At 36.1% G+C, this 26945-nt stretch overlaps 1 protein-coding gene across 6 annotated transcripts in view; it reads right to left on the reverse strand.

Moving 5' to 3' along the window:
* Nucleotides 1-26945, reverse strand: part of LOC136026702 (brefeldin A-inhibited guanine nucleotide-exchange protein 3-like) — a 197688-nt gene that overhangs the window by 84876 nt on the left and 85867 nt on the right. For all 6 annotated transcript variants that reach the window (XM_065703456.1, XM_065703458.1, XM_065703457.1 and 3 more), the window contains exons 20-24: nucleotides 21890-22069; nucleotides 17073-17304; nucleotides 14444-14561; nucleotides 10157-10311; nucleotides 3679-3840 (exon numbers count right to left, since the gene is read on the reverse strand). In XM_065703456.1, coding sequence (XP_065559528.1) covers nucleotides 3679-3840; nucleotides 10157-10311; nucleotides 14444-14561; nucleotides 17073-17304; nucleotides 21890-22069 — 847 coding nt within the window. The remainder of the gene's footprint in view (nucleotides 1-3678; nucleotides 3841-10156; nucleotides 10312-14443; nucleotides 14562-17072; nucleotides 17305-21889; nucleotides 22070-26945) is intronic.

Raw genomic sequence — 26945 nt, forward strand, 5'->3', positions numbered from 1 at the left:
ATGAGGTTGTCGGACCTCAACCAACCTTGATGAACAGAAAAATAGTCTCCTAGCTATCCCAATCTATTTCACTATACAAATAAACCTCTGAGGGGAGGGGGAGAGGAAATAAGGATCTCCCCAGGTTCATATCATCAGGAATTTCACTAGAAGGATGTCCTGGGTCTCACTAAAGCTTGGTGTGGTGTAAGAGATGGTATTTTAGTGGCTTCTTTTGAAGGCCAGAGAAATACCACTACTTTCATGGTCATTTCACTTACTCAGTGAAGCAGAGGCAAGGCCCTTTGGGAACTTGTTAGTGGTGTCAAGGGAGTCCACCAGCGGGTGGCGCTCTCGATCCGTGCAGAGAACAGTGCCGGATGGGGAGTTTGACTGGGGCGGTACATCTGTCAAATGATAACGTAGGTGTCCTAAGGCCAGCTCAGGGAGGACAGAAACCTCCCGTAGAGCAAAAGGGCAAATGCTGGCTTGATCCTGACTTTCAGTACGAGTACAGACTGCGAAAGCACGGCCTATCGATCCTTTTGGCTTGAAGAGTTTTAAGCAAGAGGTGTCCGAAAAGTTACCACAGGGATAACTGGCTTTTGGCGGCCAAGCGTTCATAGTGATGTCGCTTTTTGATCCTTCGATGTCGCCTTTTCCTATCATTGCGAAGCAGCATTCACCAAGTGTAAGATTGTTCAACCACCTACAGGGAACATGAGCTGGGTTTAGACCGTCGTGAGACAGGTTAGTTTTACCTTACAGACGTTCAGTGCCGTTGCTATAGCATTCCTGAGAAGTACGAGAGGAACCGCAGGTTCGGACATTTGGTTTTGCACTTAGTCGAACGGCCAATGGTGCGAGGCTAGGTCCCTGTGATTATACCTGAAAGCTTCTGAAGGTAGAATTTGTGCTGGAGTTCACAACGGTACCGTGTGTTTGGACTCACTGTTGGCTAAACGTAACCTGGTCCATTAGCTTTTAGCAATGAGTGCTAGTGCTTCGGAACCTAGGTTCGGCGGTTGCTTGCCCTCGGGAGACGGCGATAGGGCAGTTTCACCGTCGAATAAATAAAATATTCCTTAAGGTCGAATGCCAAAATCACTTTTAGACGACTTGGGTATCGACTGGGGTGTTGTAAACGGTAGAGCAGTAAATTACACTGCAATCTGCTGAGACTAAGCCTACGACCGGAAGATTTGTCTTGCCAGCGGGCAAGTCCACCAAATTCAATTGAATGAATTCAGTGTTGGTCGAGAGGCGTGTGTTTGTCCGAGAGTCACGGGTGAGGAGAAAAGGACTGAGAAAGGAAGGGGTGTCAACATAACCCATTGGTTGGGTAATTGATTTTAGGTTGAAACGGGAATAAAAACAAGACATTATTCCCTTTTCCGTCTTTGTGTTTGCTAAGCCCAGGCAGTAATTTTGATCTTTATTGCATCAAGCAAATCTTGTAAAGTGTTGTAGTTTTTGGTTGTAGAGTTCCGTATATCGGATTCGATCCGACCAACCTGCTATTAGTATCTCGCAAAAAATGTTTTCAGATTCTGGCCAAACTTTGTTAAAGGTAACACTTGATATGCACTTTTTCTGAGCTTGGTACAAATTCGACCACCATGGAAGAAAAAAAGAAGGGTCAAATTATTTTTGTCACAAGCATATCAACAAGAAGGAGACGTCAGATTCCAACCAAATTGAGGAGTAAATCGTAATTATTCTTCCTGAAGTCTGAACCAGATCCTACTTTGCTAGGATCAGGGGAAATAGAATATCCAAAATATCTACAATCATCAGCTTCATTAGCTAATAGAATTCAGCCCGGCCTGATCAACAGTGGCAGTTAATATTTTGGGCGTCCGTACTCGACCCGTCGTCTGTGAGGTAAAAGATACTTTATTTTCATTTGCATCCCATAACTCTTCATTAAATGTGGAAGTGACTAGTTGTAAGAATTTCAGTTAAGTTTTGAGGGGGCTTTGTAATTTTTAGTTAAGATGTGTCTTCACGCCCATAAACTAACCGTTTTACTAAAGGCCCATAATACCAGAAAATTGTTCAGCACCACCAAATGCATGACCCTTAAAGCAGATAGCCTTAAAACACAGTCTTTAGTGAGTCTGCTTTATTGTTACTTTAGGGTTGTCTAATTCCAAATTTACTCTATGATTCCAAATCAGCCGCACAGCTTCGTGATGAATGGGGAGACTTTGTCGACGCCCTATGCGCCACCGATGGCTCAGGAGGATCTAAGGTAAGCTAAGGTAATTCCAAATCAAATAGCATATGTTAAAAGGAACATACAAGTTTTACTAGGAAGATACAGTCGCAAGTGATGCTCCCAACTGTAGTGTAACAGCTGCTAAAATACGTCAGCACAGATCATCAGCACAATGTCAGCAGTGTATGTATCACAATACATAAACACAATAAATAACACACAAGGGCTAGAAGAATTCTCACACAAAAAAGTTGATTTATATCCTTCACTTTAATCAATTGACAATGTCTTTTTAAAATCTTCACCAAACCCTTCTAAAAAAGAAAAAAATGAGAACATAGTTTTCTGTTGTGCGAACTAAGACAAGCTACTGTGGATCTTACATACACAGCTATGCTCATCTGGGTTTCTAAATCCAAACCAGGCAATACGGTAATACAACGCGGAGTCTTAGAATTTTATAGTTATGACATAGAAATTATGACGTAAAGGGTCTTTCAATACAATCTGGGCCAATCTGAGCTTCAATTTAAACTCTTTCAATTATTCTTTCATAATTATTGACAGTACAAAAATATTAATACTATCTATTTAAATAATTAACATAGAAAAGTGTACATACAGGGAGTATACATCCCATGGACCTTTTGTACTACAAGAAATTGTCATGAATACTACAAAATACTAGACGTTTCGATAAATGTAATGCTCTATCCTATTTTTCGGCAACAGTAATGTATAGAATGGAAATTTACTAATTTAAAATGCACCTTGCGATGAATTTGATTTATGCAGTTGGAAGCTAAACAAATTTAAGTAAAACACTCTTCTCCCCTCTCAGACAGAGTTGCCACTGCTAGATTAGCTAGGAAAAAACCTTAAGCGCAGGCCCTGATGCTAATTCTTATATGTATTTTCGAAGGTCACACTGCCTTTCCGTGACGTATAAAAAACAGTTCAATAGGGAAAATCCTTTTATTTGACAGTAAAACACAAAAGATTATCTCTTGGTATTTCGGTCACATACACAGTGGCCCGTTCCAGCAGATAAATCAGATAAAGAAGACAAACTTTCGCAGCCTCTCTGCTGAAGACAGCCACTTTACATGTGACCAAAATATCCAAAGATATTTTTGGATTTTCCATATTGTTCTTTTATTTATACGCTAATTCTTATATTTTCGACAATGTGCTCCTTGAAATTTTTATTTCAACTTGAACTTCACAGGGCCAGAAGTAAAAGAAAATACAATTTGAAACAACTTAAAAACAGAGACTTTAAAGCTAATAATTTTCAAAAAGCTAAATCAAAGGTCAGACTCAAATGAAAAACGCGAAGTGGGGGCGGAACTGCACGCATCATCGTTACTTCTTGCACTTGTTCTACTATCCCCCATAAAAACACTTTGCCAAAGATTTCGTCACTTCTATTGTTCGCACTTTGAACTTATCCCTATCTAGTTACCCACTGCACTTACCATTATGCTTTGTGAGAGTCCATAGGCCCTGAATCAAAGTAAATACGACCTGATCGCTGGGAAAGACGACGAATGACTCAGTAAGTTTCAAGAACAAAGATAAAACCAATTGTGTCGAATTGCTGGGATCTTCTAAATGACAAGACAGGTCTTCCAAGTTTGCTGAAAATTTAAATGATTATTGTTTGTTAGGTATTTGATTTTAATTCTTTTAATATTTAGTCTTGAGTTGAATTTTATTTAATTTTTTAGCGTTTTTTTTTTCATTGGTTTTGTTGTACTTTCCGTGCTTGGTTTTTGGTCTTTGTTTTTTCCTTGATCATGTTATTTTGTTTGCGCTGAAGAAGAGAAGCGATTGTTTTCTCGAAATATTTGCTTCCTGTGTTTTCTTCAGTATTTTCATTTGGCCTTTAAACCCCATTTTTGATCGTTTTCTTGCTTTACAAAATGAGAGCAAAATATTAGCTTTATCTGAAAGCAACATTATATTTAAATGTTAGGACAGCTAATGGTACACACACACAAAAAAAAAACAATATAAAATATAAGAAATGTGACTTCTTGGCACATTAATAGAGTTAGACTAAGATGCACAAACGCAAAATAGAGAGAGAGAGAGAGAGAGAGAGAGAGAGAGAGAGAGAGAGAGAGAGAGAGAGAGAGAGAGAGAGAGAGAGAGAGAGAGAGAGAGAGAGAGAGAGAGAGGTAGATGCGGGGAGAGAGAGAGAGAGGGGGATAGATGCGGGGAGAAAGAGGATGGAAGGACGAAAAAAGAAACGGGAGGAAAGAGAGAGGGAGAGTCTTTCCCACAATAGCAAAAAAAGAAACAAACTCTTTTTATTTTCCCTTTTGTATTGTTGGAACTGCTAAAAAAAGCCTGTCCATTTTTATCAGCGTTTATTACCTTTACAAAAATGTATGGATTAAGAACATGAAAAAAGATATTAAAATAATATAAAGCACCACTACGAGACCCAAACACTTAGAATATATTATACTATCAAACTTGAGTGACGGTCAAGATAAAAAAAAAAATCATTTTTCTCCTTATGGCATTGTCTTTAACAACAATTTTCTATTTTGCTGTCCAGATGTTTTGGTATTTTATGTTTCTGTTTTATATTGTACAATAGCAAGAAAACTCGCTAAATATTAAATTAAGCGTCTCAAATCACTTGCGTTCTGAAATGCTGTTTAAAATGTACTTCAAGCAATTATGACCAATTTTAAAACAGCTATTATCTATTTTTCCCTTTTCTTTTTTTTCGTTACCCAGTCAGTCAGTAAGTCAAAATTGGTCACTTATTGAATGTTTTCTTCCTTTTTCTGTTACTTTTATAGTCTTACAAGAAATTAGCTAATCATTATAAACATTTTTTAGACCATTAAAATGTCTCCGGAATGGTATATTAGTGTTTCGCAAGTCCTCACTAATAACTGTTTCCGGTTAAAATTGCTGAAAATTTGTAATTTAAAGTGTGCAAGTCCAATGCCTCAACTGTTAGAAGTTTACATTGCGATTGACTTATTCCTACATTACGGAGATTTTCCTCCAGTTTCAGGGAAATTCGGAGACATGTGAAGAAGCCTTATGTTCCAGTACAGGATTTGGACCAAAACAGGCTACTTTGTGGCAGGTTAAAAATTGAAAAGAAAAAAGTAAAACAGAAATACAACAATAATTTGAACTTCTCGTAGAAATGGAGTCCCTAGTGCTCAGCACACAAAGTATAAAAGTCAGGGAAAAATGCGTTCAATAAAAGTAAAAAGTAATGAAATCGATTATCAGAAGAAAAAACAAAATCAGAAGTGGAATAAGGCCAAATACAAAGGTAAGGTAAATAATACGGCATTGGAAATTACAATCCCTACCGGCGGTGCTCATCTCCTTTTCATGGTGCTTTAGCCGAGAAGCGCAATAAAAGGTTGGGGACAGACGGGAAGTGCAATGAAGAGCCAGGGGCCAGCCATCCTTTGCTTTCGCACACCCTTCCTGTTTACCTTCCTCAGATTTCTCCAGGTACCCATTTAGAACTGGGTTGACTCTGGCTGAGATTAAAAAGTTACTACACTGCCCCCGTGCCAAACCCAATAACCTCAGACACTAGGACTAAACCCAGTCCTAAGAGATAAAGGCTTTCAAATCTAGTTGGCCAATCCCTCGGCTAGGACGAATATGGATATAATTAATTACGACCAAATTCAACTTATTAAATTAAGTTCCACTGAATGGTAAAACTGAGAATATGATTGTAAAGCATTGAATACCACTGATAGTCTTATAACCGGACTCTTGGTTTGATAATTTTCCTTCCGAGCTATATTAGTAAACACAACTGATCACTTGGTACAACTTCTGTTTCGATTTAAGAATATATTTCTTGGAAGCAGAGAAGATATTATTGGAATTGACTAGTTCTACTAACCAAAACTGTGACTCCTAACAGCGTTGCAGGGTAACCCTGAGGAGTGGAACCCCTCGAAGGAATTCCTTCCCAGTAAAACGACACAGCATTTGCACTGAATTCCGATTAACTTATATTTCTTCTGTGTTTTATGTATGGTGACTTTTGGGGGCTGAAAAACCTCTTCCTAGCTAATTTATACATTATGGGTTGCCTCCTCGTTGAGGAGGCCTTATTGATTATGTTATTGAAAACTGAAGACTGTCAGGATCAATACAAGATACTAGGGCATATAAAAGCGCGGCTATTGATGTTAAAAAGTAAAGACTACCATCCAGTAGTGTCTAGGGTTAATTTTTTCGGCAAAAAAGCCGAAATTCCACAGTTTATATAGGAGCTCGAAACATCCATAGTAGAGTTCTCTGATATGCTGAATCTGATGGTGTGATTTTCATTAAGATTCGTGGACATTTAGGGGGTGTCCCCCCTTTTTCTGAAAATCATGCAAATCTTCTCTCGTTTCGTACCTTTTAATGGATAACATGGGTAACACTAAACTTGATGAATCTTGTTTATTTGGTTCAGCATAATAAGTTAATCTTATTGATGGATTGATGATACAACGAACTGTTTGATAATGAGAGAAGGTTGAGGTAGCTAGGGCCCGTTCTGCGGATGAAGGAAGAAAGATTGCCAAATATTGTCCTTATCAGTCAACATTCCCGGCTTGGGTGGGAGGATGTCGTATGAAAAGAATAAGGGAAATGGGAACTTCCTGACAGGGTGTAAAGAGGGAGGCTTTGAACAGATTGAGCTGGCGGAGGTACGTGCGTTACCGTGTTGGCTTCAGGCGGCTTGGTGCAACATTGAGTTGTTAGTGGTAGTAATAGTATACATCCATTGGACAAGATTAGGCGCTTTCCCACTTAATGTACAAAAAAGAAAAAAACAAAAACAGAAAAGTTTACTTTGAAAAACGAACAAAACAGCAAGAGGCTGACTTTAAAGAACAATTAAACAAAGGAAGGAGAGGGGTTCTTTAAATCCATTGGAGGACTTCGAATTCTCCTCTCCCTGTCCCTAAAACACAGGTATTCTTTACGTCAGTAAAATTTGCCTTTACTTACCAAGGATTTGTCAGTTAAAGAAAATACCGGAGCCATGCCCTCCTATAATAACGAAAAAATTGTGTTTTATTGCAATTTTCGAATACGAAATCCTTGTCTCGACATATTTTCCACTGTAGAATAAGCCACATATTCCCAACTAAAAATGTCGCTCTATTACTACTACAAAGTTGTTACTGCTATTAATTATTACTTCTAAGGCTACTATTAGAAATATTAGTTCACTGACGCAAAAAACGACTTCAGAACAACATAACCTAGCACACTTCTCTTTCGCCCTGACCTATTCAAAGTTCCATTTTTTACGCTTAACTCCAATTCACTTTAAATTATTTCTTATATCCTCTTCCCACCTCATTTGGGAAGGACCCCTTTTCTTTTGGCCCCAGATATTTGACCAAAAGGAACAATATTTGGCAATTTTTCATCATCCATCCGTAAAGCCTGTCTCACCCTTTCTTTGATTAAACCCGAAGAAAGTGGGAAAAACCAACATTTTTCGGACGGCTTATTATTTGACATATGGTCCATCAAAAAGGCACTAAAACTAACAACAGACCTTTTCTCGGAAAAACCTTTGAGACTTACTTACTTAGATCCTACGAGGCATAGTGGCGTATAGGGCAACAATTATTGACATCCAAGTCGGACCTCCCTGAGCCAGAGATCACAGCTCATCGAGGGATGCTTGTTTAACTCTTGCCTCATTTCCAAGGGAACGATCAATAGCAATCTGCTGTCTACCACTCTTCCGGAGCCCCAGAGGAGTCCAGCACCAAACATCATAGGGAAGTTGCCTTTGTCTCATTCGAGTCATCTGACCCCAGTATAGCCACCCACTAAGTCAAACTTCGTCGATTATTTGAGACAGCTTGGTGACAGGTCTGATCTAGGTTTTACGTACTATATCACCCCAGTTAATCGTAAATATTGTTCACAAGCAATTGTTCTCAAATCCAGGTGACCTTTTCTGTACAGCTCTGGATAGGCTCCAGGATTAGGATCCAAATGCCAATATAAATATCATATTTCTGTTGAACAGGTGGAGCTTCAGCTTCGGGGAATACTTGCTGGATCACCAAACGTTATTTAATTAGAAAAAGCTTCACCTGCATCTGTAATTCGAAGCATAGTATCCCTATCACAACTGAAATTTTGATTTAAAGTGCCACCTAGATGCTTAAATTCGCTAACTTCCTCAATTTCTATTTCCCAAAGTTTAAGAGCTGCTGCTAATGCAGGGACAACGCCTTTAAACATCATTTACATTGATCGTCTGGCCTGTTTGAAGGCCTTTGAAGCTGCCTCCTCAATGTTTTGCTGCATATCTTCTATGAAATCAGCAGCAGGAGCTATGTCATTGGCGAAGTCCCAGTCATAAACTTGTCTCTAAGGTTTTAATTATACATCACCACAGAAGTTATATTATCTCAAACCGAAGCCCACGATTAGGCCAAATAAGATTGGGAATAGTAAGCAGATCCCAGAATCTAGTGCGTCAAACCAGATTCAGCAGCATACCACTCTGTCTGTCTGTTTTCAGCATGACCTTGATCATCTGTATGTTTTTCTCAAGGATTGCATAGAGCCAAAGAATGTTCCACGTCGCTCCAAGCAGGACTGAATCAGAAGCTTTCAGAAAGTCTATGAAGACCAAGAGGATTTGTACTTGCCACTCATTTGATTCTTCAACCAGTACCCGCAGTGTAAAGGTGAGGTCACAGCATAATCGATTTGATCAAAAGCCATGTTGTTCATCCACTGGCACAGAATCTACTTACCCTTGAATTCCATTTAACATTATTTGGCAGGAAGATTATTTCCAATTGCCTGGATTATTATTCCTCTCTAGCTATGGCAAACTGATTTCATTCCTTTTTTGAAAAGTTTGACAATCTTGCCTTTTTTCCATTCCAAAATGGAAAAATGGTTTCAAAGGGTATTAACTTGAAACTTTCAGGACCACTACTATTACTGCTACTATTGCGGCTGCAAATTTGACTGGTGCTGTAACTGCAACTGTGATAAATAATTATCACATAAATAATTAAAACTCAAAACGACCAGAAATTGTCATTAAAGAATAATTTAAACCCAAAGCGGTAAGAAATTAAATAAAAATCATATCAAACAAATACACAAAAGGTACTAATATAAATGAGTAAATAAATATTAAAACGAGTAGAACTTACATTTAAATCAAACTTAAAACAGCAAAAATCCCTACAAACAAGAGTTTAACTGCTGCCTCCTTCCCTAATAGTAAAAGTCTAGAGCCTACTGCATCATTTGCACTTTATTGAACATAAAAATAAAGATTGGAGTGAAATGGAATCTTGAATTGATGAGCTTTCAGTAATTAATATTAGTATACATCAAATAATCGGTTTAATCATATTAGTTCTTTCCAAGGACTGTTCAAGAAACATATAGTTTTCAATAAAACACATATAATGCAGTAGACTTTAGACTCTTCCAGTTAGGGAAGGGGGCAGTCACAGTCACTGTCACAGAGACTGGATGACAGTCGTTTAATTTGGCAATCAAAACATTTGTAATGTAGGATTTTTTATTGACAAAAAACTTTGTTAAATTTAACTAAATATTTTACTTATTCCATGGTGGCAACACAGACAAAAATGTGGAACTGACCTAGAAATTTCATAATTTTGAAAGAAAAACAAAATAAAAATCTTAATAAATCGCTGTTTAAAATCTTGGAAAAATCGACTAAAGATGGGTCCAGGGGATCAAAATTTTTTTTATTTTATGTCGTTGGTAGTTTAATCTGCGGATTAAAATAAAAGAATAAAATACTCGACAAAGAAAAGAATATAAGATTCGAAAAAGAAAAGAATATAAGATTCGAAAAGGAAAAGAATATAAGATTCGACAAAAAAAAAGGTATTTTAAAAAGAAGCAAAGAAAGAAAAAATCACAGCTCACAATTATTTGCGAGGAACTCCAATGCATTAGAACTTGATTGATGGAAAATGAAATCCTCAAATTGAGCACTGGCGTCAGGGGATTCTGCAAATTTGACTAGCTTGTAGTTTAGAACAGAGAAATCTACTTGACAAAGTCGCGAAAAAATTGATTGCCTACAAAAAAAGAATAAACTATTGAAAAAGTTGCTAAAGTATCGTGATTTTTGTTTTTTAATAAGGGTATTTATTTTAATTCTGGCTCATTGACTTGCATTTTCATAGATAGATTTACATTCCTGCGTTCCGCTTAACAGCCTAAGCTGCCAATGACGCGATAAATACTCCTTTTCGTAATTTAAAGTACCATAGAAAGTAACATCATATAACTGAAAATGAGAAAATGCAAATGAGAAAAATCAAACGCCAATGAAAAACAGAGCTTATTTTTCAAGCTCAGAAGAGAGGGAGCCGTATATTCAACAACGAAATAATGCTGATATTGAAGAATCTAAAGACGGATAAAGGATAGTGGTTATTTTGAATATGAAAATTTTCATTTAAATGTCCCTTTATAACATATACTGCTTGTAAAATATAAGGCAAATTTTTACCTGTCAAGACAATTTCCTGCCATTTGATAATTCAAAGGTAAATTGTCTTCACAACTGACAAATACAATATTGCACAAACGATCTACGCCATTTTTTGTTACCGAAGCATTATTCAATTGAAGCAGAAGTCTACTGGTATTCTTTATATCTAGTCTAGTATGGTTGCCCTGGTAGGGAGGGAGGAAGTGACAAGCTGGAACTAATGACTTATATAGGTCCTCAAAACACCTATTGGCGTATGGGGCAGCAACAGTTCACCTCACGATGGACGATTCTGAGCTGAAGACCACAGCTCACTGAGGGATAAACATAGACCTTATGCCTCAGTTTCTAAGGAACGAACAATTTTGGTCCTTTGTCTATCCCTATTCCAGGGGCCTTGGGGGTTAAGTACCATACGTCATATAGGTCAGGGAAAGCAGCCATTTCATTCCTAATTATATAGTAAGTTTATATTGTCTTATTTTGAAAGAAATTAATGGTCTATTCTCTAGTCCCAATGAAGATGACCAAAATCATCTTCATAAGAAGAAAAGGAAGAGTCGAGGATACTTCTTGGGGCCTTTTTTTGAATATCCTTTATGTTAGATGCCTTACATTTGTTGAGCCGTGGATGTCAAACAGGATGGGCGTATTCAAGGGAGGGCCACACATAAAAACTAGTCCGTTGAACACTGAATCTTTTAATCTGGGAATTGAAGGGAATTGGCATAAAAGAACTTTATCAAGATCATGTTTCAGTTTGTTAATTAAGAAGTCAAAATAAAATTGTATAATAAGGATACTGACCTGTAGCGAATTTAAATTAATCATGTTTTATATATACTTAAAATAATTTTGGCAATTCCTTATAAAACCACATAAACAATCAGAAGGGAAAAGGAGATTAATCTATTTGTCTGGGTAAATCGGGGAAAAATTCCGGCCCTTTTAGACTTATCCCAATTTGGAACAAGGACACAATACTCCTTGCTGGAGTACAGCCACATTACTCCTTGCTGGAGTAAGGACACAAAATACACAATATTGCCCGATTAGAAAGAATTGTCTTTATTCTGATAGCGCCTCAACAAAATCTTGGTATTTTCTTAGGTAGCGCAATAACATCGCCTAAGTAAAGAGCGATAAGGCTTCAATGTAAAAAAAAAATTCCAGGCCACATCGGATGGAAAGAGTTCTAGACACTTTGGAGGGGGAGTGTTCGATTGGAAAGTAAAAGTTCTAGTGCCCTTTTTAAGAGTCAAAAGTGATTGGGGGGCAACCAGCCCCCTTACCTCACTGCTTCTAGCAGGTCTCCTCCAACGACACCCGATCACAAATTTGAAATAGCCGTTTTGTCAAAATTGTTGGAAGGTCTAAAAAAAAAAATTCCAGGCCACATCGGACGGAAAGAGTTGTAGACACTTTGGAGGGGGAGTGCTCGATTGGAAACTAAAAGTTCTAGTACCCTTTTTAAGAGTCAAAAGTGATTGGAGGGCAGCCAGCCCCCTTACCTCACTGCTTCTAGCAGTTCTCCTCCAACGACACCCGATCACAAATTTGAAATAGCCGTTTTGTCAAAATTGTTGGAAGGTCCTAAACTTTATTCGACGGCCCATGTGCCAGCAATGGCACTGAAGGATCTTTACCCTTTAATTCAATAGCTATGTTTCTAAAGATGGATGACAGGACTCCCAACAGCCCTTGGAGCAAGTACTCTAAGAAATACAAGTTGCCCTATTTTAACACATAGTTTTATATTTTTGGAAAGAAGGGCATCTTTCATCCTTTGTCTCCTAACAGGCTAGGGATGTTAAGGTGACACTTTCAGAGAATGTTGAGGGGATGCTGAACTAAATCAAACTAAAATGAACTAAAAGAGCGTATCAGCAGTATCTCAGGAATAGCTTAAGGTATTCAGATGAAAGTTCTAGCGGATATTGAAGGAGAAGACTAAAAGACACTACGTGCACACTACACATATTACAACTACGACTGCTATTACTACGACTATGTCTACCATGACTACTACTTCTAATACTACTACTATGGCTGCTATTACGATGATTACTACTACAACTACTACTATTAGGATCATTACTGCTACTACTATGGCTGCTATTACTATGATTACTACTACAACTACTACTACTAGGACCTTTACTACTACTACTACTACTACTACTACTACTACTACTACTACTACGATTACGATGACTACTACTACGGCTACGACTCCCGATTACTACGAGTACTACTGCTGCAATTATTTGTGCTATGATTACCGCTACTATGACTAATGCTGCAACTAATACTGATACTACTACTACTACTGTGACTACTTATGACTGCAACTACTCGTGATTGTCACTTTAACTATTTGGACATGCGACTGCAACTGAAACTACTTGCGACTGTGACTACTTGCGATTCCGCGTGCAACTACTTGCGACTGCGATTGTGACTACTTGCGACTACAAATGCAATCACCTGCGAATACGATTACACGATGACTTTGACCTGGACTGTGACTGCTACTGACACTTCTACTACTACCGCAACTACTTGAAACTACGACCACTTCTGATTTTATATATTTCCTTTGTTAACCAATAAAAAAACTATCAAACCTAAGACGCATAAATATATAAATCTAAGAAGTATTAAACGAACATGGATCATTATCAATAAATATATGAAACCGAAGAGCAATCGAAATTACTTAAACTTAGAACGAACAGAAACTACCAAAAAAAGGAGTAAAGGTAACACTCCCTATGCCTTCTAAAGACCAGAACACCATCTCCGCTTTACTGACAACAAAATACATTTTTAACATTTTCTTTTGCATAGCGTTAATAAATCTCAAATTGCAAAGACATTCACAAATAAACATCAATATACATCAAATTACCTATACAAATTTCAATGCTTCTTTTCTGTAATATTGGCTATTATGGCCTTTTCTTATATATAACACAGCTCGAAATAAAGACCATTTCCAGTAAAGCATAAATTACGGTCTGGTTTAAAAAGACTTTAGCCCTTCTCCTATTCGTTTTGGGTTTCATCCATTTATTTAAAGTAATTTATGTCCGGTTTACGCTTGAATTACTATTGGACTTCGTTTCTTTTCGCCTAAGGCTTGATCTACCTCTTTACTTTTCTTCACAAGCTTTCTTTCGTAAAATAATTTTTTAAATTAATGTCCGTTTAGGGACAGTGTTCAAAGTGGTAAAAAAATACTAAAAGAAAGGAAAGGGCATTTTAAGTAAAGGCCACACAAAACAACTAGAGATCCACAATTTCACAGAACCCGAAAAACCCCGACTATGTTGAGAAAGAAAATACGAGGCATTATCTCCCCCCCTCAAGAGATACCCTAAAGTCCACAATTTCACGGAACCCAAAAATCCCCGACTATGTTGAGAAAGAAAATGCGATGCATTACCCCCCTCAAGAGATACCCTAAAGTACTAAAATCATAATATTTTTAACTATAAAAATAATTTCAATGCCCTAACCAAATAATATATTTTCCATAACTTTGATTTCAACTTATCATACACATTTTTTCCATTATTTACTTTGAATAACTAACAGTTATTTCGTGAACTGCGTAAGTTTCACGATTTTTATTAGCATTTAAAAACTTTACTATGAAATTTTAAACGAGCTTTGATTTAAAAAACTAGTTTATACTAAAAAATACTTACGGCTCTGTAACACGAAAGGAAGGCAGTATTTTGCTTTGATGAGCTCTGACAACATACTCCAGCAGCTGGATAATATACTTGCCACTCAAGGACGGTAGGGTGCTCGAAGAAAAATAATCTGAAATCAGAGCATTACGGTTTCGTAAATGATTCACAAGATGAAAGATTTGCACTAGAAATCATACTCAAAGCAACAAATCATTTCTTTTGTTCATTTCCACTTACTGATTTTTGCGAGGGAGTCTTAGTATTTCTATCGTCAATGTAAGTTTACCATTACTAGTGAATGATTACTGATTTTATCAATTTCATTTTCTGAAATTCCGAAATCTAGTGTCATTTCTTTTCTATGGTAATTATACTACTATTTTTTTCCTTTTTTTTTGTAAATTCGCGTCACTGCCTAATTGGAGTTTTCCTGGAATTTCTAGTCCTTAAAGAAGTTTCAAGAGGATAATGTGAAGAACAAGTTACAACTAAAATCACAATGAAAGAAATATAAAGTAACACAAATTAAGACCAAACATATTCAACCTTCGTGACGTTTTCGAGAATCTGTTCAACTTTAATTTCTTCCATCAACAGGTTTGTACTAGGCATGTGAAGGGTAGGTGGAGCACAGATTGCACTTAGTACATTTGAACAAAGGATATGTTCTGGAAATCAATCATCATTAATGATAATTAACTATTTTTGTCATTTCGGTTACGAGACAACGGATAAAGAAATAAATAGACAATTAATACAGTTACAAGTGTTAAATGGACAATAATTTCAGCCTTTTTAAGTATTATAAGGATTACCGGGGCTAAATCTATTGGTATGTACCATTTTAGGCGGAAGGTTACAATAAATCATGAATGATAATTGAGTTTTGGAACACAACGTCAGCATTAGAGAGTATGAGCTGTCATCTACATTTATGTAACAACATTGTTCGTGTCTAGATGACACTGCGAAGGAAAAACTAAGGAATGTTAAACACCATCAATAATATGGTGATTCTAGAATCTATTCACGGATCATTCCGTGTTCCATATATTGCGTTTGTACTGTTGTAATTGAATGTAACCCAAATATCGTTAAATAAATTGCCAACTTTTGTTTCTTGGCCCGGTGGCACCTCTTTACACAGAGCTACAAAAGCATTCCATGGTGTGAACGACTAATTTTTCTTTTGTTTTATTTGTGGAAAGCGGCATAAAAGTATCAGTTTCTGTATATAAAAGTCTCTTAAACAATTTTACATAACTAACAGACAATTTCACATTGTCTGACCACACTGGAAAGTAGGAATTTTACACACTGGAAAGTAATCCACCAATGGAGCTGTGAGGAAAGTATTTTTGGCAGTTTTAGTAGTTGATATACTTTAAAGCTTTGCTGGGACCTATTCTATGCTTACAGGGGGCAAGATCAGGGGTGAACCCAGAGAAAAATTCCGGGGGGATTCGGATAAACTGACTAGTGGATTATAGTACTGGTTAAAAAGGATAAATAAAGTTTTTGGAATATAAGACACGTTCTTTATTGAGACAACACTGTAAACGAATATGTAATTATAAAACAAAATCAAGGTGCCTTTTCTGTGGGCTAATTTTACCTGACAGACATAAAGGGAGCTCGTTTTATTTCCTTAAGTTGCGATTTAAGGTAATTAAGATGATGTATTCAGACATGACTCATGGCTATATGAATGATGTGTTGAACAAGGGCCAAAAAAGATCTTGAAACAAAAAAAAAGAAATGAAATATTTTTAGTAAGTTTAATTCATTTTTTTTAATAGCATTTATAATAAAAAAATGAAAAGACCGGTCTGCAAAAGATATCTACAAGGAATCAAGACCATCGATGGACATAGGAAACCTCACACATTTGAGATGTATCAATATTTTCAGGGATAATAGCTTCCGACCTAAGAAGTCCACAAGAATAATCATTGGACCAAAACTCAAGTCCGAAAACCAACCGAAAGAATTATGTTGATAATTTCCAAAAAACGATATTTTTTCTGTCTACACCGATTTTTTCTTCTCTGCCTTGTTAAACAGTTTTTACCTTTTTCTTATCTTGTTAAACAATCGTTATCATCTAAAAATTTCCATTCAAAGACCAAAAATAAACGTAATTAATTGATCATAAACTTAGTTAATTAATAGACATAAAATATGAGACGATTATTTTTATATCTTTAAATTTATTTTTATTTTTAAATAATCAAAAATTATTTTTATGTCTTTCCAAATTATATATATCTTATATCTTTAAATTTAGTTTTAACTGGGAGCCTTCGACCTCTTGTCATATGCATGACCAACAAAAAAAAGAAGAGAGAATTTCAATGCGAGAACAATGGTCTTTATGGGTAAACTTGCGTTTGACCATCTCAACCAAACAAAAGAGAAGCTTATTTTAAATTCCTTTTTTGGAAAAAACTAAACTGGAATTTTTTTTAAATAAGTTAGACACAAAACTTTTTATCTTCACAGGAGGTGAAGTTTTGTGGTCCTATTGCAATATTTCTTAACTCCCTAAGATATAAAGGTCATCACCCTCGAAGCCTGTATGAAACTCCCCCTTCAGTAAGATTAAAAACAAGAAATACCAATTGGCACAAATAGAAGTTACCTTTGAAGAACCAAACCAATGTGTTAATCATTTCAAAAAGACAATCAGCTGTAATATAAACATCATTCAGACTCAAGAATGTTCTCGCACAGTCTTCTAGGGTCTCACTTACAACATCCAGCGATTCAATTTGGGCAGGAGATAGTCTTAAAATCCGAAAAAGAGCATTCCAGCCAGATTTGATTTCCTGAATACCATGATATGATATTAGGTCTTTGATTGACTCAAGTACCTGGAAAGGAGTATAATGCTGATCATATTTGTATTTGGCAAATTTCTAACTTAAAACATAAATTCTACTTAAGACTAAAAACAGCTTTAAGCAGAGCGGATTAGATTAGCGGTTTTTACCAGTGCAAAAGTGTCAGCAGGATTAATGTTGCTGCAAGTTTGCACTAGTAGTAATAAGTACCAAGATAGATTTACTCATATCTGTCTTTTCTTTTGAATATAGTTTTTTTTTCAACGAGCATGTACAAATTCCTTATATTGAAGTTGCTATTTCACACGAAACTTTAATGTCATCCCTTGCCTTAAATCAAATTTTATTATTTGTTTATTCATTCTGTTATTTTTGTGACGGTGGACTATCTGTAAAAGTAATTTTTCCGATGCCTCTTTCCAGTAATATTTTTCAAAAAATAACAAGGCACCTGTGTGATGAAGCTAGAAATCAGTTTCGAAAAGTATAACACACTGATAGCGCCTCTTAGATCTCCAAGAAACATCAATAGATTACCCCTTTGAAAAAGGTAAAAGGTGATGTTCAGGGATTCAACCCCTGAATCCCTGTTTTTGTTTTTTGTTTTTGGAGGGGGGAGATTTACACAAAATCTCCCTTCTTCCCTTTCACTTCTTGTAATGTCTGTATATTTCAAAACTAAATCTTCAGGTAAAGTCCTTTTTTACTTTACAATAAAAAGAAATATTTTATTGATTTACTTATGCTTGACGTATTAACTTCATTTATGTAGATCGTCTCATTTTTCTCTCTTGAACCATGAAATGCAGTTTAAACTTTTTCAAACTTTCAAAATAAACAAGGGACTGTTACTAAAATTGTTACCAAGCTAAATTTGAAACCTTTGTCCGTGAGGACCGGAGTTCAATTACAGGTGTCACTGGTTATTTGGTTAGATACGGGGTCATTGTTGCAACTCAACCCAGCTCTAAATGTCAACCTAGAGAAAACAGGGGAAGGTAAACAGGAAGGGTGCACGAAAGTATAGGATGGCTAGCCCACAACTCCCCATTGCACTTCCCGGTTGAAGGGTCATGAAACATAGATCAGCACCCCCTGTAGGGACTGCAAATTCCAATGCCGTATCCTTTGGTTTTATTTTTACTACTGTTAGTAAAATATGAAGTTAAAAAAGTTCTAAAAATTATTCTTGTTCCTTACTTTACTACAGTACTTATGAATATGTTCCATAGAATTAAGGAAAAATAAACTTATCATGATTTTAGAATGGAATACTAGGGTACGGATTTCTCCTAATAGGAAAGAATTGACATTTTACGTAGACTTTTACTTGAAGAGAAATTTACTTCTGGAACTCAAAGACATTGTAACTCCTCTATGCAGTATATTATTTGTCATTTTACAAACGATTTTGTTCCTGTACGTTTTTCCTAAATCTTCACAAGTTGACCTTGAAGTAGTATTTGCTACTTCGGATTTTATTGCTTCTACTTGGAGATCACAAGATTTTAATTTTCGACGGAAAACACTAGTCTCTTTCATGCTCCGACAGTAGATCTTGATAGCTTTATGGGTTTACTTAATGGCATTTCTATGCCATCATACTTTATTAGACAGCCTTCTGCATAGCTAATATAATAATGATTATATGTGCGCAAGAAGAGAGAGCCTATTCACCAAGTCAATGGAAATAATGTTGGAAAAACTGTCGATAAGCTCTATCAAAACGTGTTATGGTTGAAAAAAACTATCAAACAGTTCGTGGTAACGAACTGTAGTAAGGAGCGACCCGGCTCAATAGTAACCAAAACTCTAAAAAACAGAATTTTGATACCAATAGTTAAAGCAAAAGGATCGAATTTTAATTTTAAATATATAAGTTTAATCAAGTTTAGTCTTACATATCAAAAGTTACGAGCCTGAGAAAATTTGCCTTATTTTAGAAAATAGGGGGAAACACCCCCTAAAAGTCATAAAACCATCAGATTCATAACACCATCAGATTCAGCGTATCAGAGAACCCTACTATAGGAGTTTCAAGCTCCTTTATTTATTTATTTAAGAATTAACGACGCTTCTTGACTACTATGGTCCCTGCGTCGGCCCTGCAGTGCATTCCTGCAGCATGATTCGATCTCTGGGTCCCGTATTACCAAACTAAGGTCAAATCCACTGCACAGCCACAGGACTTTCAAGCTCCTATCTACAAAAATGTGGAATTTTGAATTTTTTGCCTGAAGACAGATCACAGATGCGTGTTTATTTGTTTTCTTTTGTTTTTTTCCCAGGGGTGATCGTACCGACCCAGTGGTCCTAGAATGTTGCGAGAGGGCTCATTCCAACGGAATTAAAAAGTTCTAATGCCCTTTTTAAGTGACCAAAAATATTGGAGAGCACCTAGGCCCCCTCCCAAATGAATTTGTTTCCCAAAGTCACCGGATCAAAATTCTAAGATAGCCATTTTGTTCAACATAGTCGGAAAACCTTAGAACTATGTCTTTGGGGACGACTTACTCCCCCACAGTCTCCATGGGAGGGGCTACAAGTTACAAACTTTGATCAGTGCTTAAATATAGCGATGGTTATTGGGAAGTGTACAGACGTTTTCAGGGGGGTTTTTGGTTGGAGGTGGAAAGGGTTGAGAAGAGGGGGTTATGCGGGGGAGCTTTCCATGGAGGAATTTGTCACGGTGGAAGCAAATTTCCAAGAAGGTGGCGCAGGGTTTTTTAGCATTTTTTAAAAAACAATGAAAAAATAAATATGAAAAAGTTTTTTCAACTGAAAGTAAGAAGCAGCATTAAAACTTAAAACGAACAGAAATTATTACGCATATGAGGGGGTCACCACCTCCTAATACCTTGCTCTTTACGCTAAAGTAATTTTATTAATTTCAACTATTTATTCTACGGCCTTTGTGATTTAGGGGTAATTATTAAAGAATTGGGACAAAATTCAAGCTTTTGTGTAAAGAGCGACGTATTGACGAGGGGGTGAACCCCCTCATATACGTAATAAAAACACACGAATATAGAAGTTCGTTACGCAAATTAATTCATAAGTTACGTATATTTTTACTAATAAAAACGTTCGTAAAAATTAATGTTCTAGTTGCCTTTTCAAATAACCAAAAAACTTGAGGGTAACTAGGCCTACTCCCCCGCTCCTTTTTTTTCTCAAAATCGTGAGAAAAAGCCATTTAGACAAAAAAAAAATAATATACAAATTTCGTTTTAATTATTCATGTGCAGAGAACCAAAATCAAAATATGCATTAGTTCAAAAACACTCAGAAATTAAATAAAAAAAAACAAGTTTTTCTAACTAAAAGTAGACGATATTAAAACTTAAAACGAACAGAAATTACTCTGTATGTGAAAGGGGCTGTTTCCTCCTCAACGCCCCACTCTTTACGCTAAGGTTTTTTCTGTTTTAAAAAGTAGAGTTGAGAGAAAGAGTCAAACTTTAGCGTAAAGAGCGGGGCGTTGAGGAGGGAACAGCCCCTTTCACATACGGGGTAATTTCTGTTCGTTTTAAGTTTTAATGTCGCTTCTTACTTTCAGTTAGAAAAACTTGTTTTTTTTTATTTAATCAAGCTAAAGTACGGAGTAAACATGTTGAATCTCAGAAATTCTATGCTTGAACCACGGAATATAATAAAAGTGATTGAATCCCCTGCTCGTCCCTTTCCCCGATTACAGGGCATCAAAGATTCCGTGGAGGTTTTAAAACAAAAACTTAACTTTGCAAAATAAAAATATAAACTTATCTTCAAGTTTAGCATACAGTCTAGAGTATAACTATAGGATTTGGCAAGACGGGTCCCAGAATTTAAACCTAACTTTAAGTTCAAAACTTAGGACCTATTTTCCTAACCTCTTTCAATCCTTGCAAAAAAGGAAGGAGTGAAGGTAAAGGGAAGAAAACAGCTTTCTGGACCTGAAGACTGATAATCGTCGTGAAGCCAAAAGGAGACTGAAGTAGACTCCTCAAGGCTTGGCATTCCAAGAAAAAGACTAAGCTAAGCTTCTAGGATTACACCAGCCAGTTTTCTGAAGGACCACTGGGTGTTCCTATTTTGCTCATTTTGACACTTACGCCCCGAAACTGTCGATAAGCCTCAAGAGTGAATGGAGATACTTTAAAGAACAGAAAATGAATGAATAAGCATTCAACAGAGAATAAAAAAATAATACTTTGGAGGATCCTTAATTTTTATCTCGATCATCCAGTGCAATATATGATATCAAAAGCAATATCTCTTTTTCAGCAAAAGTAAAGAATCTAATTTGACCTTTCTATTGGTCATTGCCATAACCACTAAAAAGTTAATTTAAAGCCAATACTAAAAATATTACGACTTATTAGGAATTTTACATAAATTTTACGGTTAGATGAAAAAGACAGAATTATCTTTTGCCTATATATCTCTACTGGAATTCTCAGCATTTATTTGTACCAATGACGTAGCTTGAATAACTGACCTTAACAAGACCCTTACCTATATGTCCCTAGGATATTCACATACAAGGTGCATGATGGGCAAATATTATATCCAAATGCCTAAAGAGTTATTGGTCGCTGTGAAAGTGTAAGAAAGAAAATGAAAATTATTTTACCTGTTTCAGAACTAAAGGAGAAATAAGTGGGTTTTTCAGTAGCTTTTCGTATGGCAAAAACAGTTTTTCATTCGTTCGAAACAATCGGGATTCAGAAATTTCTCCTAAGATAGCATTAATCACCAAATGAAGACTAGTCAAGGCTACGGTAGTGCATTCACCCACAAACCGATGACACACCTAAAAAGAAAGAAAACAGCTATGATTGAAGACACCAAATTTTATGGATATAACTTGTGTGTCACTAGTAGTATTAGAGCCTGTCAGAGTCCAATCTAACTAGGTCTACTTTATATATATATATATATATATATATATATATATATATATATATATATATATATATATATATATATATATATATATATATTTACTATTGTGTCAAGACACTCGATTGAATCGCTAATTTTATACATCGAGGATATTTCCTTATTGGCATAAAGCTGAACGTGATTATGTGCATGGCTAAACAACCCAACTGGAGCGCACAAAAAATATCAAGAGTAACATGATAAATATGCTGAAAAAAATTTCACAAACCTGTTTCGATTCATATGAAAATTAACAAGAATAAATCTAAGTCCTTACATTTAATTAAATAAAAAAAACAAGTTTTTTTAACTGAAAGTAAGGAGCGACATTAAAACTTAAAACGAACAGAAATTACTTTGTATATGAAAGAGGCTGCTTCCTCATCAACGCCCCGCTCTTTACGCTAAATTTTGACTCTCTCTCTCAATTCTTCTTTTTAAAACAGTAAAAAACTTTAGCGTAGAGCGGGGCATTGATGAGGAAGCAGCACATTTTTGTACATAGGAGCTTAAAACTTTTACGTTAGGGTTCTCTGATACTCTGAATCTGATGGTGTGATTTTCGTTAAGATTCTATGACTTTTAGGGGGTGTTTCCCCCTATTTTATAAAATAGCGCAAATTTTCTCAGGCTCGTAACCTTTGATGGGTAAGACTAAACTTGATGAAACTTATATATTAAAATCAGCATTAAAATGCGATTCTTTTGATGTAGTTATTGGTATCAAAATTCCATTTTTTAGAGTTTTGGTTACTATTGAGCCGGGTCGCTCCTTACTACAGTTCGTTACCACGAACTGTTTGCTTTTCTAAACTGTACCGTTCTTAATGTCAATATTTTGTCGAATATCACGGCCAAAGTTAAATTATTAGCGTCACTCTTCAGTCGATAAACACATTGGTAACGTTACTAAGAAGACAACTGTTGCTTCGAGCTACTTAAGATGGTGTCATAATGTAATACCCCCAAACTCCATATCCTACGTGTTTACGCATCATTAAAACGCCCTATTTTAGGATATACTTACCGTGAATTGGATTGGCACTTCAACTTCACTAAGGAACTTAGTAGACAAAACAGAGTGCCCTGAAAATTAGTTTTAACACGAGTTTCAAAAATTAGTTTCAAGGCTTGTGGAGGATTGCTGACGTCGCCAGAATAATCTGGCGTGGTGCCAGTTTACCTTTAGAGGGGGGCAAGGGTCACACTGTTCGGCCCAGAATGCCACACACTGTGTCACCAGTAATACCTCTATAAATATCTCTTGGGAGGCGAAATGGACCTTCTTGTCGACAATGCAATGACGCTACTTCTAAAAAATCCTTTCGTACCAGGGTTCGGGGGAAAATCTCATACAGTTGTAGGAAATAACTAAACTTTATTATCCAATATCAACTCCGACAAACTCTCATCATAAACTATAAACATAGACCCTAAACGCAGACTTTGCAGTCTAAAAATGCACTAAACTGCAAAATAAGTGTACCCATAAAAAGAAACTTGCCTTGGCTTGGGTCCCAGAATCACACAGGTCAATTCAACAAATTAGAAGTTCAAATCGAAATGACTTGCAATAATTTAGCACAGCTTTTACCACAGTTTAATCCAGTTTACACTAAAAGTTGAAAAATAATAAGAGAGTCGCGGTAACCTCTATTAAGGCATTAACAGTGCCCAAAGACAACACATCTGTGCTCCGTATAAACTTATGCTCATTATGTCTTTATTGCTCAGTTTCTTTTCAGTACTTCAAGAAAGACTGCTCCTCCTCAAGAGCAATGCAAGTACACACAAAAAAGAAAAAGAAAGAAAAGAAGCACCTAAAGAAACTAAACCTAAGAAAAAAAGGAAAGAAAAAGGAGAAATGAAGCACCTTCAAGGATGAAAGGAATTATTTACTCTAATTTAGAAAGACTTAGAAAGAATGGGTGAATAAACAATCTGAAGGTATAGTATGTATATATGTGCCTGTGCAATCAACATATAATGAGCTATTAAACGCTTTCATTAAAAGAACTGTTGAAACTTTAGCTTAAAGACTGAGGGACTGTCGCTCTTTACTTTCATTTGGAAAACGAGATTTTTTAAATTTAGCTTAATTCCTCTCAAAGCTGCAAGACATGTATTTGTGGTTCAATATGAACGTTTACAACGTTTACAATGTCCTGGCTAAGTGAGTGTCACTCTGGATTGGGAATTCTTTGTCCGAGGGGCACGGATTCGATTCCTGGCGTGGCTAGTTATTTGGTTTGGGACGGGGGTTAGTGGCGTGACTCTGTAAGCTCAGCCAGAGTCAACCCAGCTCTAAATGGGTACCTGGAGAAATTCAGGGGAGTTAAGCAGGAAAGGTATGCGAAAACACAGGATGGCTGGCCCCAAGCCCTCATTGCACGTCCTGGCTTACGTGCCACGAAACGGAGATCAGCGAAGCGTGTTAAACTTACTTAATTTTTTTAATAATTTCTTAGACCAAACTTCTTTTCTATTTACGAAAAATAAAGCAAAAAACCGGGTTTTCATTTCAACGAAAGAGTGAAGAAAGAATAAAACAAAACAACACTAACGAAAAAAAAATGTTAAGAATACTTCGGCACCACGCTTTTCTCAACAAAAACACAACACCAACAAAACAAAAACAAGTTGTTAAAAAAAAAACACACACAAACAACTAAACACTTGAATAGAGAAAAGAATACATAAGAACAACTCATATTATAAAGAAACTTCCAACATTGATGTTGCAACATAAGAAAAAAACGGAAGCGAATGTCTATAATGAAACCATAGGTCACTCTCCATTCACTTTGGTTTTATTCTTATGTTGTAACATAAATGCTAGAAGCTTGTTTATAATATGAATTGTTCTTATTTTTTTTTTCTCTTTTCGTGTGTTTAGTGGTCGTTTTTTGTGTGTGTTATTTTTTAAAACAACTTTTTTTCGGTCTTTTCGTTATCTCTTTTTGCGCTAAGAAAAGCTCCCCGGGCTTGGTGCCGAAATATTCGTAGTATATATATATTGTTTTTTAATCAAAGTGTTGTTTTGTTTTTTATTTTTGTTCACTTTTTTATTGAAATTAAAACCTTAAGTTACTTTTTTGCTTTACAATGTTCAAGAAAATGTATAGTAATACGTCTTCCTGATGAAAAATGCATTTAAAATGCATATTCAAAAAGTATAGGTTCTCCCTTCGGGAGAACCAAAACCCAAAAAGCCGTTTTATTAAAATTAAATAAAAAAACAAGTTTATTTTTCAAAAGAAAGTAAGGTGCGACATTAAAACTTAAAACGAACAGAAATTACTCCGTGTATGAAAGGTGCTGTTCCTCCCTCAACGTCCCGCTCGTTACGCTAAAGTTTTACTCTTTCTCTCAATTCTACTGTATTAAACAGTAAATAACTTTAGCGTAAAGAGCGGGACGTTGAGGGAGGAACAGCCCCTTTCATACACGGAGTAATTTCTGTTCGTTTTAAGCTTTAATGTCGCTCCTTACTTTCAGTTAAAAAAACTTTTTTTTTTATTTAATTTCTGAACGTTTTTGAATTAATGCATGTTTGTTATTTTGGCCCTCCGCAAATGAATAATTAACACGAAATTTGCGTATTAATTTTTTTTTTGCTAAATGGCTTTCTCTTAGTTTTGATCAGACAATTTTGAGAAAAAGGGTGGGAGAGGAGGCCTAGTTGTCCTCCAATTGTTCGGATACTTAAAAAGGCAACTAGAATTTTTAAATTTTAACGAACGTTTTTATTAGTAAAAGATATACATAACTTACAAATTAACTTACGTAACGAACTTCTATATTCGTATATTTTTATTATGTATATGAGGGGGTTTGCCCCCTTGTTAATACTTCGCTCTTTACATTGAAGCTTTAATTTTGTCCCAATTCTTTAAGATTGACCCCTGAATCGCAAAGGCTGTAGAATAAATAGTTGAAATTCCTTAAAATACTTTAGCGTAAAGAGCGAGGTATTTCCAAAGAGATGGACCCCCCCATATCGTAATAATCTCTGTTCGTTTTACGTTTTAATGCTGGTCCTTACTTTCAGTTGGAAAAACTTTTTCATATTTATTTTCTCATTGTTTTTTTTTTTTAAATAATGCTAGAAAATCCTGCGCCCCCTTCATGGAGTTTCTCTTCTCCCATGAAAAATTTCTCCAAGGGAAGATCCTCCCCTCAACCCCCCACCCCAACAAAAAAACCCCTGAAAAGGTCTGTACACTTCCAAATAATCATTACTGTATGTAAACACTGGTCAAAGTTTGTAACTTGCAGCCCCTCCCCTGGGGACTGTGGGAGAATAAATCAGCCCCAAAGACATAGTTATTATGTTTTTCGACTATGGTGAACAAGATGTCTATCTCAGAATTTTGATCCGTTGACTTTGGGAAAAAATGAGCGTGGGAGGGGGCCTCGGTGCCCTCCAGTTTTTTGGTCACTTAAAAAGGACACTAGAACTTTTAGTTTCCATTAGAATGAGCCCTCTCGCGACATTATAGGACCACTTGATCGATATGATCACCCCTGGGAAAAAAAACAAACAAACAAACAAATAAACACGAAGTTCCACATTTTTGTAGAAAAGAGCTTGAAACTTAAACAGCAGGGTTCTCTGATACGCTGAATGCGATGGTGTGATTTATTAAAATCGTATGACTTTTAGGGGGTGCTTCCCCCTATTTTCCAAAACCAGGCAAATTTTCTCAGGCTCGTAACTTTTGATGAGGAAGACTAAATTTGAT

This window comes from Artemia franciscana, chromosome 4 (assembly GCF_032884065.1).
Source record: "Artemia franciscana chromosome 4, ASM3288406v1, whole genome shotgun sequence".
In the NCBI taxonomy this organism is placed as follows: domain Eukaryota; kingdom Metazoa; phylum Arthropoda; class Branchiopoda; order Anostraca; family Artemiidae; genus Artemia; species Artemia franciscana.